General features: G+C 46.2%; 1 protein-coding gene across 3 annotated transcripts; it reads right to left on the reverse strand.

The window, feature by feature from the left end:
* Window positions 1-911: 911 nt before the first annotated feature.
* Window positions 912-17,623, reverse strand: LOC128343077 (zinc finger protein OZF-like). Of its 3 annotated transcripts, none has more exons than XM_053291576.1 (6): window positions 17,084-17,623; window positions 15,113-15,232; window positions 12,184-12,294; window positions 10,502-10,600; window positions 8,777-8,878; window positions 912-4,766 (listed from the first exon to the last, which is right to left on the reverse strand). In XM_053291576.1, exons 2-6 carry the CDS (start codon window positions 15,123-15,125, stop codon window positions 3,382-3,384), a joined length of 1,710 nt encoding a protein of 569 aa, XP_053147551.1. In that variant the 5' UTR covers window positions 15,126-15,232; window positions 17,084-17,623; the 3' UTR covers window positions 912-3,381. The 3 variants fall into 3 exon arrangements, with proteins under 3 accessions (XP_053147551.1, XP_053147550.1, XP_053147549.1); XM_053291575.1 differs by having other exon boundaries at window positions 912-4,763; window positions 10,502-10,603; XM_053291574.1 differs by having other exon boundaries at window positions 10,502-10,603.
* Between the last annotated feature and the right edge of the window lie 13 nt (window positions 17,624-17,636).

Consider the following 17,636-nt stretch of genomic DNA (forward strand, 5'->3'; position numbering starts at 1 on the left):
ACCTAGGAAGCTTTGCAAATAGATGTGGGATGCCTTCTTGCACTCTGTTCATGCTGGCATTGAAGTTTGAAGTTGCCCTTTGGACAAAGGCAGTGTCGGCATCAGGCGCGTCTGGATAATGGAGCGGCAGGGGGCAGGAATTTCTCTGGGCCACAGGAGGCCAACAAAGCTCCCCACATCAAACCCCCCCACTCTATCTTCCCTCCCCTCTGCCACTTTCCACCACCCAGGCCAGGCACGCTACCCTGAGCTGGCCATGCCCCATTCTCCCTATGTCCAGCATGCCGATTTGATGCTCTACAATTTTCGTATTTTTTTCCTGTTAGAGCAATGGTTTGAGATATATATGCAGAAAATGATTTTTGGAAGCAAGAGGAAAACCTGAGTAGAAGTGATTGTGTGGAAGCAGTGATTGTGAGGAAGAGCTACTGAGGTTTTCCTCCTACCTTGCTTCCACACAACTAAAAGTTGGGAGTATACACAGCTCCCAAACCCAGGTAGAACACTGTTTTTGACTGTGTGACTGACCTCTATGACTTGATCCACTTAAGGTGATGCAACTGATATGTTATTTATTGTTTACATATTACTGTATTTATCACCCCATTTTTTATTGTTTAATTGAAAATAGTTGTCTTCAGTATGTTTTTTTCTCCCTGCCATGCAAACACTTTTGCATGTAAGGTCTAAATTTTGTGTGTTTGTTATTACTAATTTACAGGAGTCACTCACACAGTTGCTCAGTTATGTGCTTTTGCTTACAGGTAAGGACTAGTAATGAATGCTCTTATGTAGGTGATAAAGTAATATTTTTAGAAATATTACTTTATGAGTCTTTTAAAATGTAATATAAGGTTTAAAGTTGGCATTAAGCTGATCACAGACTGAAATAAAGAAACTGAACCAACTGATTGCAAATAAGGTAAGATATTGATATATGTTTGCTATGTCTGTACACTCTTTAGACTAGAGCATTAAAAAAAAACCACCTAAAATAAAAGGTGACAGCTCTCATCTTTTATCCCACTGCTTTTCACATAGGACAACATAATACAAAACGTTTTTAGTTTATTTAGAGTTTTCTAAGCCAGCCACTTGCTGAAGGCTCAGGGTAGGTAACAAAATCCTTCCAGAAGAACAAGGTGAAATTTTACCCAGCTTTCCCTCCACCTTTTGCCAGTTTCATTCTGAACTGAACCCCAAAAGCAAACCTGAGCAGTTAGGCTTTAGGACACTTACAAAAAACTGTTCAGGCTTGGATTCTGGTGAGTTCCCAGGTGGAGGGGCCACCGAGAACACTCTTCTTTGCACCCTCACTTGATAACACATTGGTAGCGTCATTAAGAAAGCATCCCTGCTGGATCAAAATCAGCAGACCGATTTCACTCTGTGTAACATATTCAAGATGCCAGCAGCTCATTTTTCTTCTGCAGGGAGTTTGGATTTATTACGACCTGTCTGCACACTTAGGTCAGGGTCCAAGGAGCTACTTTGATGGACCCAACTGAGATGTCTGACAATCTGTCTTTGGACAACAGGCTCCCCGGTGCCATTTCACTAACAGCTTTCTGAAATGCTCTTTGACCTCAAAAGCAATTTGCCATGTGTCATAAGGCTTAGGGTGGAGTGGGTAGTTGTTGCTGGAATGAAGAACAAATTCGAACAGACCCTAGGGGGAGCAGAATTAGGGTGAAGACAAGCCCTATTCAGACATTATGTTGTACATGCCTACAGGTGTCTGCACACATGTACATGGTTTTGGGTGAATGATTGTACATGTGCTCAATTTAAAAGTGGACCTGGATACAGGGTACAGATAGGAAGGGTACTGTTGTACATGCATTGGATAATATCTGAACAACAGGACACCCAGAGATCTGTATACATGCTGACTGCTTACAAACTGCACAATGTCCCACCAATTCAAGAGCAGGGCGCGTATGCTAGTTCCGTTCGATCCAAAAATCTATCCATGCTAGGGTGATCCTTCTCCCATTAGGAGTGGTGGGGGAAATTGTTGCTTCAGTGCTGACACAATTCTTTGGACCCTTGGAGCCTCTCTGAACTCACCAAGCATGGCTGGGTTTCTGATCGAACAGAACCAGCATGTGCAACCCTGCCCTTGGATAGGCGGGGTGCAGCACAGCAGGTATGCCACTGCACACAGACCCTTATGTTCGTGGAACACTATGTGGAACTAGGCATACAGACATACAGCCAAAGTGTGGTTGAACATGCACTCTTTGCTCTGAAAACAAATCTCTTAATGCAGAAAAGATGGATGCAAGCCTCTTCCAACACACTTCAGAACAGAGGTTTCCAACCTTGGTTCCATAGATTATGTTGGGCTACAACTCCTATCATCCCCAGCCACAATGGCCAACCATTGGGAGACCCAAAGTTGAGAACCCCTGCTTTAGAATATCTGTCTTCACCCCTGCATAAGAACCTAAGATCAGAAACGGATCCATCTAACCCAGCATCCTTTTGCTGACAGGGGCTGGCCGCATGCGTTTAGAAAGCCTAGAAGCAAGGCATAAAGGCAACACCCACCCCCAATATGTGCCCTCCCCATCATTTGATACGCAGAGGCATATTACTGTTGAAAACAGACATTCTATTTAGCTGTCATGCCTAAGAACTGCTGACAGGCCCATTTTCCTCCATGAATTTCTCTAAAACTCTGTAATAAGCCATCTAATCTAGCAGCCATCACTAGATCTTGCAACAGTGCGTTACACAAGCTCATTGTCATTGCCGTTTTTTCAGAACCTGCTCTTAAGCTCAACAGAAGACAAAAATAGACTATTCATTAGGATGCCTAATCGAGTCTCTTTCTACTGATGCATAACCTTGTCCTCCGTCTTGAAACTTTAAGCCACTTCACCAGAGATGTTTTTACTCAATGGAGACAAGAGGACATGGCAGCGGGAGCTAAGCGAAATCAGGGTCTGAAAAGCATGTGTGTATGAACACGGTGGACATGGCTACATTACTGGGTGCATGCAAACTGGAAGCCAATCAGATCCATTTTGCAAATTTCCCCCTTATACGGACATCAACTCTGTAAGAAAGATATGAGAGTTAGAAATCCAACTCTGAGTTTAGCCTCTTTATATCATGGGCTAAATAGGCTTAAGCAAACCTCCTTCTGTGCTGGATTGCGGCCCATGTGTGAAGCCACATCCCGTCGGATGGGGGCGGTGAGACTAATGACTCGCCTAAAACTACCTAAGATCCTGGCAGAGGCAGTGTCTGAACCAGGAGCAATATCCTAGTTCATAGCTCCTCCACTAAACTACATCTGCTTCCAATAGGAGTTCCTCATGTCTAAGAGTGCTTGGACTGTCACCATAGCATCTTAACCTACAGTCCCAATCTTTACTGCTTCTCTTCCATGTGGGTTCTCTCATGCTTATTAAGAATCGTTCTCCTAATGAAGCCTTTGCCACAATCTGAACACTTGAACGGTTTCTCTCCTGTATGGGTTCTCTCGTGGACAATGAGGCTTGAACTCTGGTTGAAGCCTTTCCCACAGTCCGAGCATTTATACGGCTTCTCCTCCGTGTGGATTCTCTCATGTCGGATGAGGCTCGATTTGTCGCTGAAGCTTTTCTCGCAAGCTGAACAGCTGTATGGTTTCTCACCCGTGTGGATTCTCCCATGCTTGATCAGGCTCGACCTGTCACTGAAGCTTTTCCCACAGTCAGGGCATTTATATGGTTTCTCTCCTGTGTGGGTCCTCTCGTGATTTGTCAGATTGGATTTCCTGTTGAAACTTTTACCACAAAAAGAGCAATCGTAGGGTTTCTCCCCCGTGTGGGTTCCAGCGTGCCTGATAAGGTGCGAACGGCTACTGAAACATTTCCCGCAGTCCGAGCATTTGAACGGCTTCACTCCTGTGTGGATCCTCTCGTGTGTGAGGAGGTGTGACCTTCGAACAAAGCTTTTCCCACAGTTTGAGCACTTATACGGTTTGTCTCCTCTGTGGGCTCTCTCGTGTTTATTAAGGCTTGATTTGTCACTGAAACGTCTTCCGCAATGGGAACAGTTGTATGGTTTTTCTCCTGTGTGGATTCTTCTGTGTATGACAAGACTTGAATTCTGATTAAAACCTTTCCCACACTCGGGACACTTAAATGGTTTCAGACCAGTGTGTTTCATCTCATGAATAAGGAGGTTGGATCTTTGAACGAAACCTTTTCCACACATGGTGCATTGATATGGTTTCTCCCCAGAGTGGATTCTCTCGTGTGCAAGGAGGCTGGAGCTCTGGATGAATCGTTTGCCACAGCGTGAACATTTGTATGGTCGCTGTTCTCGGTGGATTCTCTCATGTCGGACCAGGGTTGAACTCTGGTTGAACCTTTTGCCGCATTCTAAGCATTTGTATGGTCTCTGCTCTGTGTGGCTTCTTTCATGCCTTATGAGGCTGGAGCTCTGGTTGAACCTTTTCCCACACTCCGAGCAACTGTACGGTTTCTCTCCAGTGTGTTTCCTTTTGTGTCGAATGAGGCTGGACCCATCACTGAAGCTGTTCCCGCATTCAGAGCACCGGAACGGCTTTTCTCCCGTATGGATTCTCTCATGTGTGCGGAGGTTGGATCTTTTCATGAAGCTCTTGGCACAGCGTGAGCATTTATGTGGTTTCTCAGCTGTAGGCTGGCTCTCGTGTTTTATAAGGTCTGGCTTATCACTGAGGCTTCTCCCGCAATTTGAGTAATATGGAGTTTCTCCTATAAAGTTTCCTGCAGGTCCATCTCCTACTGGCATAAAGAGAGATGCATTATCAGCTTTTATCAGGTCACAGTCAGCTCTTTAACAAAGAGCTTGTAGAAAAGCTTTAGAGCAGGGCTGCTCAACTTTGGCCCTCCTGCAGATGTTGGTCTACAACTCCCATAATCCCTGGCTATTGGCCACTGTGGCTGGGGATTATGGGAGTTGTAGTCCAAAAACAACTAGGGGGGGCTAAGTTGAGCAGGCCTGCTTTAGAGCAAGGATGCACAACTTTGGCCCTCCTGCAGATATTGGACTACGACTTCCATCATCCCTTATTGGCAATTATGCTTGGGGATGATGGGAGTTGTAGTCCAACAACAGTTGAATGACTGCTCTAGAACAAAGGGAGGCAACTGGTAGGCCAAATCTGCCTCAACAGCTTTCCAACTAGCTCTCAAAATAGCTGCTGAACTCAAGGACCCCATAACTCAGCCACTTCCACACATTTCCAGCTATTAATTGAATTATTTTCGGAGAAGAATACTGTAAACAGCCAACAAAACCAGTTATGAAGATAGAAAGCCAGCAGGGGAGGGGGCACTACCCAGTGTATTGCACAGTGTGTCACATGTATGACTGTTTGCTCCATGGGCTGAAGCCATGGGTGTGTGGTCAGTGCAAGGAGCTCCTGGCTCTCAGGGAACAGTTCGTTCTCTGGAGACCAAGGTGGCGGATCTGGAGAAGCTCAGAGAGGCATGCGGATGGGACCTTCAGGGACGTGGTAGTGGCATCCCATTCCAAAGCTGATAGCTCCTCTGCTGTCAGGGAGAATGAAGGTCTCATTCTGTCTGAGGAAGTGGGAAATGCTCCCTTAAAAGCAGCTCCTTCTGTGGATGATGAGCCCATATCTTATCACACAGGGGATACTCCTCTGTGGGGTGGGAGCTGCCTTGTAGTGGGCGATTCAATCATTAGAGGTATGATAGCATCCATCCAAGAGTCCTTAAAGAACTCAAATGTGTAATTGCCGACCTCCTTGCAAAAATATATAACTTATCCCTACAATCAGGCTCTGTATCAGAGGACTGGAAAGTAGCAAATGTAACACCAATTTTCAAAAAGGTATCCGGGGTGATCTGGGAAATTACAGGCCTGTTAGCTTAACATCTGTTATAGGCAAATTGATGGAAAGCATTCTCAAGGATAAAATTGTTAAGCACATAGAAGAACAGGCCCAGCTGGGAGAGAACCAGCATGGCTTCTGCAAGGGTAAATCTTGCCTCATGAACCTTTGAGTTCTTTGAAGGTGTCAACAGGTATGTGGATAAAGGTGACCCGGTTGCAATAGTACACCTGGACTCCTAAAAAGCTTTCAACCAAGTTCCTCATAAAAGACTCCTGAGAAAACTTAGCTGTCATGGAATAAAGGGACAAGTACATGTGTGGATTGCTAACTGGTTGAAGGACAGGAAACAGAGGGTAGGTATAAATGGAGAGTTTTCACAATGGAGGGAAGAAAGAAGTGGGGTCCCCCAGGGATCTGTACTCAGATCAGTGCTTTTTAGTTTATCCATAAATTATCTATAAGTTGGGGTGGCCAAATTTGCAGATGACACCCAACGATTTAGGATAGTGAAATCCAGAACGGATTGTGAGGAGCTCTAAAAGTATCTCTCTCCAAACAGGGTGAGGGGGCAACAAAATGGCAAATGGGGTTCAGTGTTGGCAAGTGTAAAGTGATGCATACTGGGATGAAAAAACCCAACTTCACGTATACGCTGATGGGATCTGAGCTGTCAGTGAATGACCAGGAGAGGGATCTTGGGGTCGTGGTGGACAGCTCGTTGAAAGTGTCGACTCAATGTGTGACAGCTGTGAAACAGGCCAATTCCATGCTAGGGATCATTAAGAAGGGGATTGAAAATAAAACGGCTAATATTGTAATGCCCTTATACAAAACTATGGTGCGGCCACACCTGGAGTACTGCATACAATTCTGGTCACCACATCTAAAAGAGGACATTGTAGAACTGGAAAAGGTGCAGAAGAGGGCAACCAAGATGATCAGGGGTCTAGAGCACCTTTCTTATGAGACAAGGCTACAACGCCTGGGGCTTTTTAGTTTAGAAAAAAAATGACTGTGGGGAGACATGATAGAGGCCTATAAAATCATGCATGGTGTGGAGAAAGTGGATAGAGAGAAATTCTTCTCCCTCTCACATAACAATAGAACTTGGGGTCACCCCATGAAATTGATTGCCAGGAGGTCTAGGACCAACAAACGGAAGTACTTTTTCACACAACGCATCATCGGCTTGTGGAATTCTCTGCCACAAGATGTGGTGACAGCCAATAACCTGGATGGCTTTAAAAGGGGTTTGGATGACTTCGTGGAGGAGAGGTCTATCATCAGCTACTAGTCAGAGGGCTGTGGGCCACCTCCAACCTCAAAGGCAGGATGCCCGAGTACCAGTTGCCGGGGGAGTAACAGCAGGAGAGAGGGCATGCCCTCAATTCCTGCCTGTAGGCTTCCAGGGGCATCTGGTGGGCCACTATGTGAAACAAGATGATGGACTAGATGGGCCTTGGGCCTGATCCAGCAGGGCTGTTCTTATGTTCTTAAGAACTGCGTCCTCCACAGCTTGCCATCAAGCTGCAGCACAGGACGAGGCTAAGGAGCAAGGACCCTCCATTGGCCTGAGAAGGGCTGTCATCCTGCTCCCACTCTGAACTTTTTTTAACCGATTGTGAGCCCCTTGGCAACAGAATTATTGTTTGTTCAATGGCTGTAAGTCGCTCTGAGCTTATGGGATAGAACAGGATAGAAATCTGACAAACATGTCCACGAGAGAGGAAGAAACTTTACTCTATCCATTTGATGTAACAGCCTGCTTGAATGGTCACTGCAGGAGACAACTGAGCAGGAGGTGTGTGTGTGTGTGTGTATATAAGAGAGAGGGAGTGTGAGAGTGTGTGTGTGTGTGTGTGTGTGTGTGTGTGTGTGTGTGTGTGTGTGTGTGATGGCAGTTGATCCCAACCAGGCCTGTGAAGACAGCAACATGCTCCAGAATAGCTCCATTCTGTTCTGTGTTGGTCTGACCTCACTTGGAATAGGGACATGAGATATGTCACGAGGAGAGAAATTAGTCAAAGTAGTTGCACTGAAAGTGAAAGGACTAGTTAGGCCATGCCCTTTTAATGTCTATGGGATGACTTTCTCCTCCTCAACCACTGTGTCCAGTTCTGAACTCTAAGGCATTCTTAGAAGCACATTGATAAGCTTGAACAGGTTCTGAGGGCAACAGAGAGGAATGGTTTGAGGAACTGGGTATGTTTAGCCCCGAGAAGAGAAAACAAGAGAGGAAAATTCTGAAGGGCTGCTACACAGAAGAAGGAGCAGACTGGTTCTCTGTTGCTGCCGGACAGTGGAACAATCTGCCTTGCACAGTGGCGGTCTTTCCTTTAAGGCAGGAGGGAGGGTTTCAGACTGCAGCTAGAGAGCCATTTGTCAGGGATGCTCCAGCAGATTTCTACCCTGAGCAGGGGTCAGGGTTTGGATTAGAAGACCTCCAAGGTCCTTTTCATTCAAAAGAAAGCAAGTTCTATGGAGGATAGAGCTTATTTATTATTTCTCTATGTAAACCGCTTTGGAAACTCTTGTTGAAAAGCAGTATATAAATATTTGTTGTTGTTTCAACAGCTATCATGAAGTTCACATTGACCAAGACCACTGGCCTCCCTAGCATGTGAGAATCTACCCCAATCAGCAGCAACCTACAAGCAGCCTCTTTCTGAGCCTTGCAACCTCCTTTAACTGGAGTTTGAATATAGGACCTTCTGCATGCAAAGCATATACTCTGGCTATAGTGCCTCGCCACCATATGATTCATGACAGCTAGACAGAGCCTCCATGTTCAGAGACCGTTTACCTCCAACTACCAGATCCTGAGAACAAATTAAAAACAGAGAAGGCTGTTGGCCTCATGAGAAGCATCTAGCTGGGCACCGTTGGGAGGCAGAATTCTTATGTTAGTGGAGTTAGTTTAATCTCGCTCACCTGAGTGGGTCCCATGGAATGTTACACTGCCCTTCGAACTCTGGTAACATGGAGCACATGGCTCCTCTTCCTGCTCCAGCTTGATTATCACATCTGGAAGCTCTGATCGGGGGAAAGGTATACGTTGAGGTGGTCAGAAGTGATGCTTTATTTATTTATCTATCTTTCAAATTTGTAGACTGCCACAAACTTCCGTATCTGAGCAGTTTACAACAACCGTGTGGTATAGTGGTTGAACTGGGACCAGAGAGGCCTGAGTTCAAATCCCCATTCAGACATGAAACTCACTGGGTGACTCTGGGCCAGTCACATATCTCTCAGCCTAACCTACCTCACAGATAGTGAGGAGAAACATAACCATGGACTGGGCTCCTTGGAAGATGAGCGGGACAGAAATGTAAAAACTATCACCATCACCACCAGATTAAAAATGAAGACCTTAGAACAATTTAGACACAGTCCAGTTAAAAAGCATGGGGGGGGGGGAGTCTTTAGAGACTTTTAAAATGTCAGAGATGGGGAGGCTCTTATTGCAGCAGGGAGTGCATTCCAGTGTTTCAAGGCAACAACAGAGAGGGTTCGTCCCTGCGGGCCGCCTTTTTGTTTTGGCTGGCAGGGGTGGATATCAACCAATATTTGAGTTCAAAATATAGGAAGCTGCATTATACTGAGTCAGACCATTGGGCCCTCGAGCTCAGTATTGTCTACAGCAACTGGCAGTGGCTCTCCAAGGTTTCATATAGGAAGTCTCTCCCAGCCCTACCTGGAGATGCTGCCAGGGAGGGAACCTGGGCCCTTCTGCATGCAAAACAGATGCTCTGCCACTGAGCTACGGCCCCATCCCCTAAAGGGGATATCTTACAGCAGTCATCACCCCTCCAAATGCAAACCAGGATAGGCCCTGCCTAGCATAGGGATCAATTCAGGCTCACAATATCAAGACTAGCTCTCCTCCCCAATTTTCCCCATAATATGGAGACAAGCTACATGTTACACTTTGAGGAGGACTTTGCCTGATCAGTGCTTTCAAGGATGTCAAGCAAAACACACACAAAAACGGGCGGGCCTGAAGTCATACTGAGACAGGGAAAGAGAAGCCACTGCCTGGACTTTTTCCTTCTGTTGTGCATCTCCGATTCTCTCTCTCGTTGCAAATAATCTTCCTTAGCAGTTGGGAGGTGAAGAGGTAGGGAGTACTAGCTGACAAATAAAAAGATTACTGTTGATCAACAGCAAAATAAAAGCGCTCGGTCAGCACCTCCTCCTTCCCTGACAACGGCTGACATCCCCAAGTACACCAGAGTAATGGTGCACTTTCAAAACGAGCAAAGTTGTGTTAGCACAGTAAAAAAAAAAAAACAACCCTAGGATTTGCAGAACTGCAGTCTTGTGCTACAGTGCTCTTGCGCAGAAGCTCCCCAATTAGGTTTGCTGCAGTTGTACAAGTGTTGTGCGAGCATGTGTGCTATAGCACAACACTAGTCTGGAGTGCAGCCTCCCGACTGATCACAACTAGCTAGCGCAACAGTTTTGCGGCGTCCTCACATGCGCACTCAGTTGCTTTGCATGCCAGCCAGGAGGACTTCAAGCCACTTCAGCCACTTGGGGTTTTTTGGCCTGTCGAGAGAGACCCTTTATAGTCGGAACAGGCAGACTTGGGCTGCAGTTCATGTGGGAAGCAAAGTCCAATTCGAAGAGTTTGTCTACACGTTTTTGATCCCTTACCCGAGCTGTAGTCCGTTGGGATCTCCTTTTCTTTTGAAACAGGCTCTGGAATCCATGGATTTCCTTCATGGATCACATCCGATTTGGGAACAGGAAATCCTGCTTACGAAGGAAACACACAGACATAAATCAGAAGGAATTTGATCATTCACTTCCACTTGAGCGACAACTTGACATCCTCCCCAATGCTTTTCATGTGCAAATGGAAACACTGCTTCAACAGCCCTTTTTGAAGTCGCCCTTAATTATTTAGGCTATCCAATGTGCAACTTGGTTTTATGCTCTTGTTGAATTTATTTTTTTGACTTGCTGGTTTTAATTCTGCTCCTGTTTTATGGTACTTTGTTACATTGGTATTGTTCATATTGATTTGTTGGTAGCTGCCTTGAATTCTCTTGGAAAGTGAGATATGTGCCTGTTCTTAAATAAATAAGAGAAATAAAATGTCACCCAGGGTAGTTTTTCATGTTTTTAGAATTCACTTCCAGGCTTTGAGTAAAAAAAGTTAAGAAACCCAGTGCAGCTTATTCAATTATAAATGAAGCTAACGATGATGATATGGTCACAGTTCGCCTTGGGTTGATGACCTCACACCCCAGTATTTAGATTAGGTGTTAGCTGTATTAGGAAACTAGTGTGTGCAGGACTCCAGTCCAGAAATTACACCACACATGGGTTCATGTTGCTCATGAGGGTTTTGTAATGACAGTAATTTCAATGCTTCCTTTTTGTGAGGTCCCATGCAGGTGCAGAGCCCATTCTGATGGATGGTCAATGGATCATGATCCAGATTTAGAGGTACCCAAGAGAAAAACAAGCTACTTATACAGCTTCTAGTACAACATATATAGGCACAAACATAGACAAAGTTTAAGACATCAACACATGGCATTACAAAGCGCATTTCTTGAAAAATAATTTCAAGGAGCAAAATTCAAGGAGGATTGTAAGGAAAGAGTTGTGAGGAAGCCCAAAGGCAACTTGCAGCTGAATCTCCTCTTTTTATCCTACATTTTCTCATGTTGATACAAAATCTTAACTTGGAAAAACACATCAGCATTCCAATCCTCTCTTAATAGGAAACTAGTTGTCACATACACATTTGTTTACTGCTTCTTCCTTGATCTATTGTTACTTTAGCTCAAATATATAATTAACTTAAGTTTTCCTTCACTAATAACCCTGGCATTTGGGAAGCAAGAACAAATTTAGATGAGCTAAAACTGATTAACTTTACAAAATCAGCAAACATTCTGAAACAACCATGAAGTTTCAGGTGGTTATAGGGACATCATTGTCTCTAGGCCAGAGCTGAATCAAATTAAATAAGGAAGGAAGGGGTGGTCCGCCCGCCGCCCAATACCAATGACATTACAATTTAACACACACACACACGACAAACTATAAACAAACAGCAGCAATCTCAGTCAAACAGGAATGGCTCAGTAAATTTTCTAAAAATCTCTAAAGATTTGGTGGGCTTCTTTAGGAGGGGAATTCATAAAGATGTATAGCCCTTCACACCCAAACATGTCCATCCAAACCCTAGGAATGTTCACACCCAAAAATGTCCATCCTAACCTTAGGAATGTTCTGTCAGGAAAAAGTATCATATGGGTGATCTGAAAAAAGAGATGTTTGCAATAATAATGCATGCATCCTCAGTGAAATCGACCCCTCACCTAAGCAGGCACCTGGGAAGCTCTTATTTTCCTCTGATCCCTGGTTATTCGGAAGCCATGGTACCTCTTCTTCTTCTTCTTCTTCTAGCTTTATTGTCACACTAGAGAACTCTAATAAAATAAAGACATTTGAGAAAGAAGCATATTTTAATCTCCTGGTGGGTGGGAGAGACTACAGCAGAGGGGTTTGTGTGCAAATCCCCAGAAAGGCTGCCATTTAATAGCTCCTGCTTGATGTTGGGCACTTCAGTAGAACCCCACAAAAACCCTGCAAATTAGAGAAACAACCAAAGGCTAAATACCACAATCACAAAAACTAACTGGGCAACATCCAGACTAAATTAGTCACAACTATGTTGCATTGAAATTAATGGGACTTAAGTTAGCTATGTTTAACTTGTTTCATTGGTTTTAATGGAGCTTAGTCTGCACACTATTGTTTACACCAGGGATTCTCAATGCTGGGTCCCCAGATGTTATTGTACTTCAACTCCCATAATCCCCAACTGAAGGCCATTGGGGCTGGAGATTGTGGGAATTGGTCCAATAACATCTGGGGACCCAACATTGAGAATCCCTGGTTTACACGATCTAGCATTGTATCCACTAGGACAGGCACCAAGACATTTTCTTTGGCTCTTGGAAACAGCTCAAAAATTTAGGAGCCAGACTAAATTGGTGGTGGTGGGGACTTGCTGCTCACACACAGCAGCACCCTCCACACCATGCTTGTCCATTCCTCCTGGTCACGTCAGCCCATTGTGTGGCTCCAGCACTACACGTTAAATCTGCAGGCACCCGGGCAAGCTGCCACCCTGGAATTATCGTCCTGCACTTGAGCAGTGCCTTTTCTGTAGCGGTGCCAATCTACAGAAACACAATCTTGTTGGTAGGGATGTTTACGGAACCGGGCGGGGGAAGTTCGAAGGTGGGGTAGGTGGGTCGGACTTGAAGGGCAGGGGAGGGGGCGCTTCCCCCTCCCTCCGCTTCCCCACCCACTTCTGGTGCTCCGGTATCAAAGGCTCCTTCGGGGCAGCAGCATACCTCCCTGCCGCCCCGTCCCCTCTTTGCCTGGAAGTCCCAGGAAGTACCTAGTGCGCAGGCATGTGCACATTGCACTTGCGCAGGTGCATGGCGGATACGCATGCCCAGCGTGCGCGCACACACCAGGTACTTCCGGCCAAAGAGAGGACGATGTGGCAGGGAGGCACGCTGCCGCCCCGAAGGAACATAGGAAGCTGCCATATACTGAGTCAGACCATTGGTCCATCTAGCTCAGTATTGTCTTCACAGACTGGCAGCAGCTTCTCCAAGGTTGCAGGCAGGAGTCTCTCTCAGCCCTATTTTGGAGATGCTGCCTGGGAGGGAACTTGAAACCTTCTGCTCTTCCCAGAGTGGCTCCATCCCCTGAGGGGAATATCTGACAGTGCTCACACTTCTAGTCTCCCTTTCATATGCAACCAGGGCGGACCCTGCTTAGCTAAGGGGACAAGTCATGCTTGCTACCACAAGGCCAGCTCTCCTTTGTTAACGGAGCCTTTGATAACGGAGTACTGGGGAGGGGGGGAAGCAGAGGGAGGGGTATGTGCACCCTCCCCTGCCCTTCAAGTCCAACCCCACACACTCGGGCCTTCAAACTGGCCGAACAGCCAGTTTTTACAAACTGGTTCAGAGGCCCTTAAAAGGGCCTCCAAATGGGTTCATGCACATCCCTACTTGTTGGAGGTTCACATGGAACATAGTGACACAGGAAGCTGCCATATACCGAGTCAGACCATTGGCCATCTAGCTCAGTACTGTCTACAGAGGCTTCTCCCATGTTGCCGGCAGGAATCTCTCTCAGCCCTATCTTGGAGATGCCAGGGAGGGAATTTGGAACCTAGATGCTCTTCCCAGAGCGGCTCCATCCCCTAAGAGGAATATCTTGCAGTGCTCACACATGTAGTTTGCCATTCATAAGCAACAGGGCAGACCTTGCTTAGCAAAGGGGACAAGTCATGCTTGCTACCACAAGACCAGCTCTCCTCCAACACATGAAGCTGCCTTATACTGAATCAGACCATTAGTCCATCTAGATCAGTATTCTCTACACCAGGGTTTCTCAACGTGCGGGTCCCCAGATGTTACTGGACTTCAACTCCCATAATGCCTGGCCCCAGTGGTCTTTGGTTGGGAATTATGGGAGTTGAAGTCCAGTTACATCTGGGGACCCACACGTTGAGAATCCCTGCTCTACACTGACTGGCAGCAACTCTCCAAGGTTTCAGGCAGGAGTCTCTCCCCAAGTTAGAAGGGGCCGAGATTGTTACAGTGTTGTTACTGAGTTGGGACAGCTGGTTCTGGTGTTGCTATATTTCAATGTTGTTGCTTTCCCCCACTATATTTTTGCTCCAAAACTAAAAGCATTGTAACAAGAAGGAATATCAATGCATTTAAGTAAATAAATGCATCTGGTTAAATAAGCACACTCCACTTAGTCAACTACCTTTAGGAAACATGCCCCTTGGACATTTGCTTAACCAGTCTTGCTCAAAGTACATATTGCTCATTCACAAGATGGGGGTAAATGAAGGTCACAGTTCAGATAGGCATCCTTAAACGGTGAGGCTGCAAAGAGAAGTCAATATTTTGAGCATTCTCATTTCCAGTCCAAAACTAGTAGTTCTGGTAAGAACTAATCTGCCCACTTTTCTTTCACTATAATCTTACGTGCTATAATTACCATCTTCACAAGTTAGCCCACTTGTGCCTCAAACGTTCAGGCATCCACCATCTTGAATTTGGGTGGATGACATCATCACAAACTACACCATGGAGGTGTCCCTGCAACTGTACCAATTTTGGTTCAAATCGGTCCAGACATTGCAAAGTTGATAGAGTGGTACTTTCCTTAAGGAAAGTAGGCTATAGATGGGAGAGGAATCCTTACCTAATGAGGCCATGTTCCCACAATTCTCCTGTAGGATGACACAGTAGAAAATTCATCAGTTTGGATTCAGCTGCTCCTTCATGAATCACTTGGCCACATCCTCAGAAGTCACCAGGCAGCCTTAAAAGAACAAGAAAACATCTGTCCTTGTTTCTTACAGAGAATGACTGCTGTGAATTATCCCTTTTCAGAAATGCAAAGTGTCCCACACTCCATCTTTTACCTCACAACCACCTTATGATGATGGTCACAATTATTCCCATTTTACAGGTGGGGAGCTGAGGCTGGAAGCTACCTTATACCACTAGTCTACCTGTATGAAATGTAAGCAACCCCACAAGATGTCAGGCAGGGCCCTTTCCCAGATACCAGGGATTGAACCAAGGACTTTCTGCATCTAAAGCATGTCCTCTTCTCACTGAGCTATGGTTTCTACCTTGGTTGGATGGTGACTTGTCCACTATGATTCTGATACAACTGTATTTATTATTGTTGTTCACATTTGTATCCCATCCTTCCTCCACTGAGCTTACACAGATGTGAGTTGGCCACTTTTATCCGCAAAGCAACCCTGTGAGGTAGGCTGAGCTGAGTGTGTGTGACTGGCTCAAAGTCACCTAGTGAGCTTCACAGCTGAGAAAGATCTTCGTTCAGTGGAACAGCTTCTATGCAAAAGGTTCCAAGCAGGGCGGAAAAATGACCCTCTGAAACCCTGCTGCCAGTCATGACAGACAATTTTGAAGTAGATGGTCTGAAGGTGTAAAGCAGCTTCCTATGTTAACACTCACAGACTTTTACATTCACGGCCATTTGGCCCAACTGTATACATCCCTCCCACGCACAACCCATCTGTGTGTATATTTATCTACCATATCATGCATCTGATAATGTGGGCTCTAGTCCATATAAAGGTGTGTCGTCAACTCCTGGTGACCACAGAGCCCTGTGGTTTTCTTTGGTAGAATACAGGAGGGGTTTACTATTGCTACCTAATGGCGCAGCAGGGAAATGACTTGACTAGCAAGCCAGAGGTTGCTGGTTCGAATCCCTGCTGGTATGTTTCCCAGACTTAGGGAAACACCCAAGATGCTGAAAGGCATCATCTCATACTGCATGGGAGATGGCAATGGTAAACCCCTCCTGTATTCTACCCAGAAAACTACATGGCTCTGTGGTTGACTCGACAGCACACTTTACCTTTAGTCCACATAACCTTCTGCCCCACTAAATCTGGAGGAAAAGATAAGAGGCCAGAGGCAGCACCAGAAAAAAAAGGTGGGGGCACAGAAGGGGCAAAATGCATTTATGGGTGGATGAGCCATCTCTAACATATTAGATTTCCGAAACAGAAGGGGGGCAAACTGCTTGTCTGAGGGGGTGCTTGCCCCCCTCCCCCCACCCTTGGAAGTAACCTTGCTAACTGGACAAAAGAGATGCCTTTCGAGTGCCAGTTCTTTTACACTTACCTGGAGGAAAAGTAATATCCTTATTTATTCTAGCATAGTATTTTCTCCAGTGGCTATTCCTGGTATCTACTTGGTGGAGGTGGGGGTAGGGGTAGGGGACTGGGAACTATCTTTTCATTTCTCTGCTACATTTGTGAACCTTTGGTTGAAAACTAGTTACAGACATGCTCAAGATAAATGAAGTTTGGCGCGGCTGAACCCCGCTGCAGAAACGTTGAGGAGATCAGCTCCTGAAAGTCCTGCGCCAAGCCCAAGCGCTCCCTCCACCCCGCACCCCCCCCCCGGCTCTTCGTACTTCTATCCCTCGAGCAGGCATCTCGCCCTACTGAGGCGCTTCTCATCCCCCCTCTATAAGCCGCCCTTTGTTCTCCGCCCCAGCAGCCAGGGCTTCTGGCAGGCAGCCTGCAGCAAGGCGGGCGGGCTGCGGAGTCTCTTGGCAGCAGGAATGGCGAGGGGGGCGCGGGCATGGGTGGGGGGGGATCGAGTCCTCCTCGACCAGCCTCACCCGTTCAGCAGCCGCCTTGTTCCTTTGGCTCAGCTCTCTTCCCTCCTCCGCTGCTGCTGCAGTTTCGCCGCCGCCGCCGCCTTTCTGTCGGTGCAGCAGTTTTCAAGGAGCTTCCGCGCCTGCCTTCTCCAGCTCCAATGTCAAAACACTACGAAAGTGGCACCCTTGCCCTGCTCTGCTCTGCTCCCGATGAATCCCAAAGAGCAAGACAATCCCCTGGTCCCTAAAGCGGGTCAGAATGCCCTTTTCTCCCAGAGGCATGCACTCACCTCTCTCCCGCAAAAATAAATTAAAAATTCAAGCTTTTTTAAGGGGGAGGGGGCAAAAACCCAACCTTTTTATTTTGCCATTCTCATAAGCACCATAGACTGATTATCGGATAATTAACCCGCATTAAGTAATCTTGAACATGCACCGCTCAAGCTACATCTTAATAAGATCCAGGATAGGCTTTCGGGGGTAAAAACTGCAATCAGCCAAGTTGCTCCGGGTCTCCGTGTTGCTTTTCCGGGCGGTGTCTTCTTTCGTTTCCGCTTCCTGTCACGTGACTGAA

The sequence above is a fragment of the Hemicordylus capensis genome, chromosome 2, assembly GCF_027244095.1.
Source record: "Hemicordylus capensis ecotype Gifberg chromosome 2, rHemCap1.1.pri, whole genome shotgun sequence".
In the NCBI taxonomy this organism is placed as follows: domain Eukaryota; kingdom Metazoa; phylum Chordata; class Lepidosauria; order Squamata; family Cordylidae; genus Hemicordylus; species Hemicordylus capensis.

What these genes read in the sequence shown, in the direction of transcription:
- LOC128343077 (XM_053291574.1), bottom strand. An exon ending in CTTCCCAGGTGCCTGCTTAG is followed by an intron (nt 10,604 to 12,183) that starts GTGAGGGGTCGA and finishes TTCCTTCGTAAG; the next exon opens with CAGGATTTCCTGTTCCCAAA. An exon ending in ATTCCATGGGACCCACTCAG is followed by an intron (nt 4,767 to 8,776) that starts GTGAGCGAGATT and finishes TCTTTATGCCAG; the next exon opens with TAGGAGATGGACCTGCAGGA.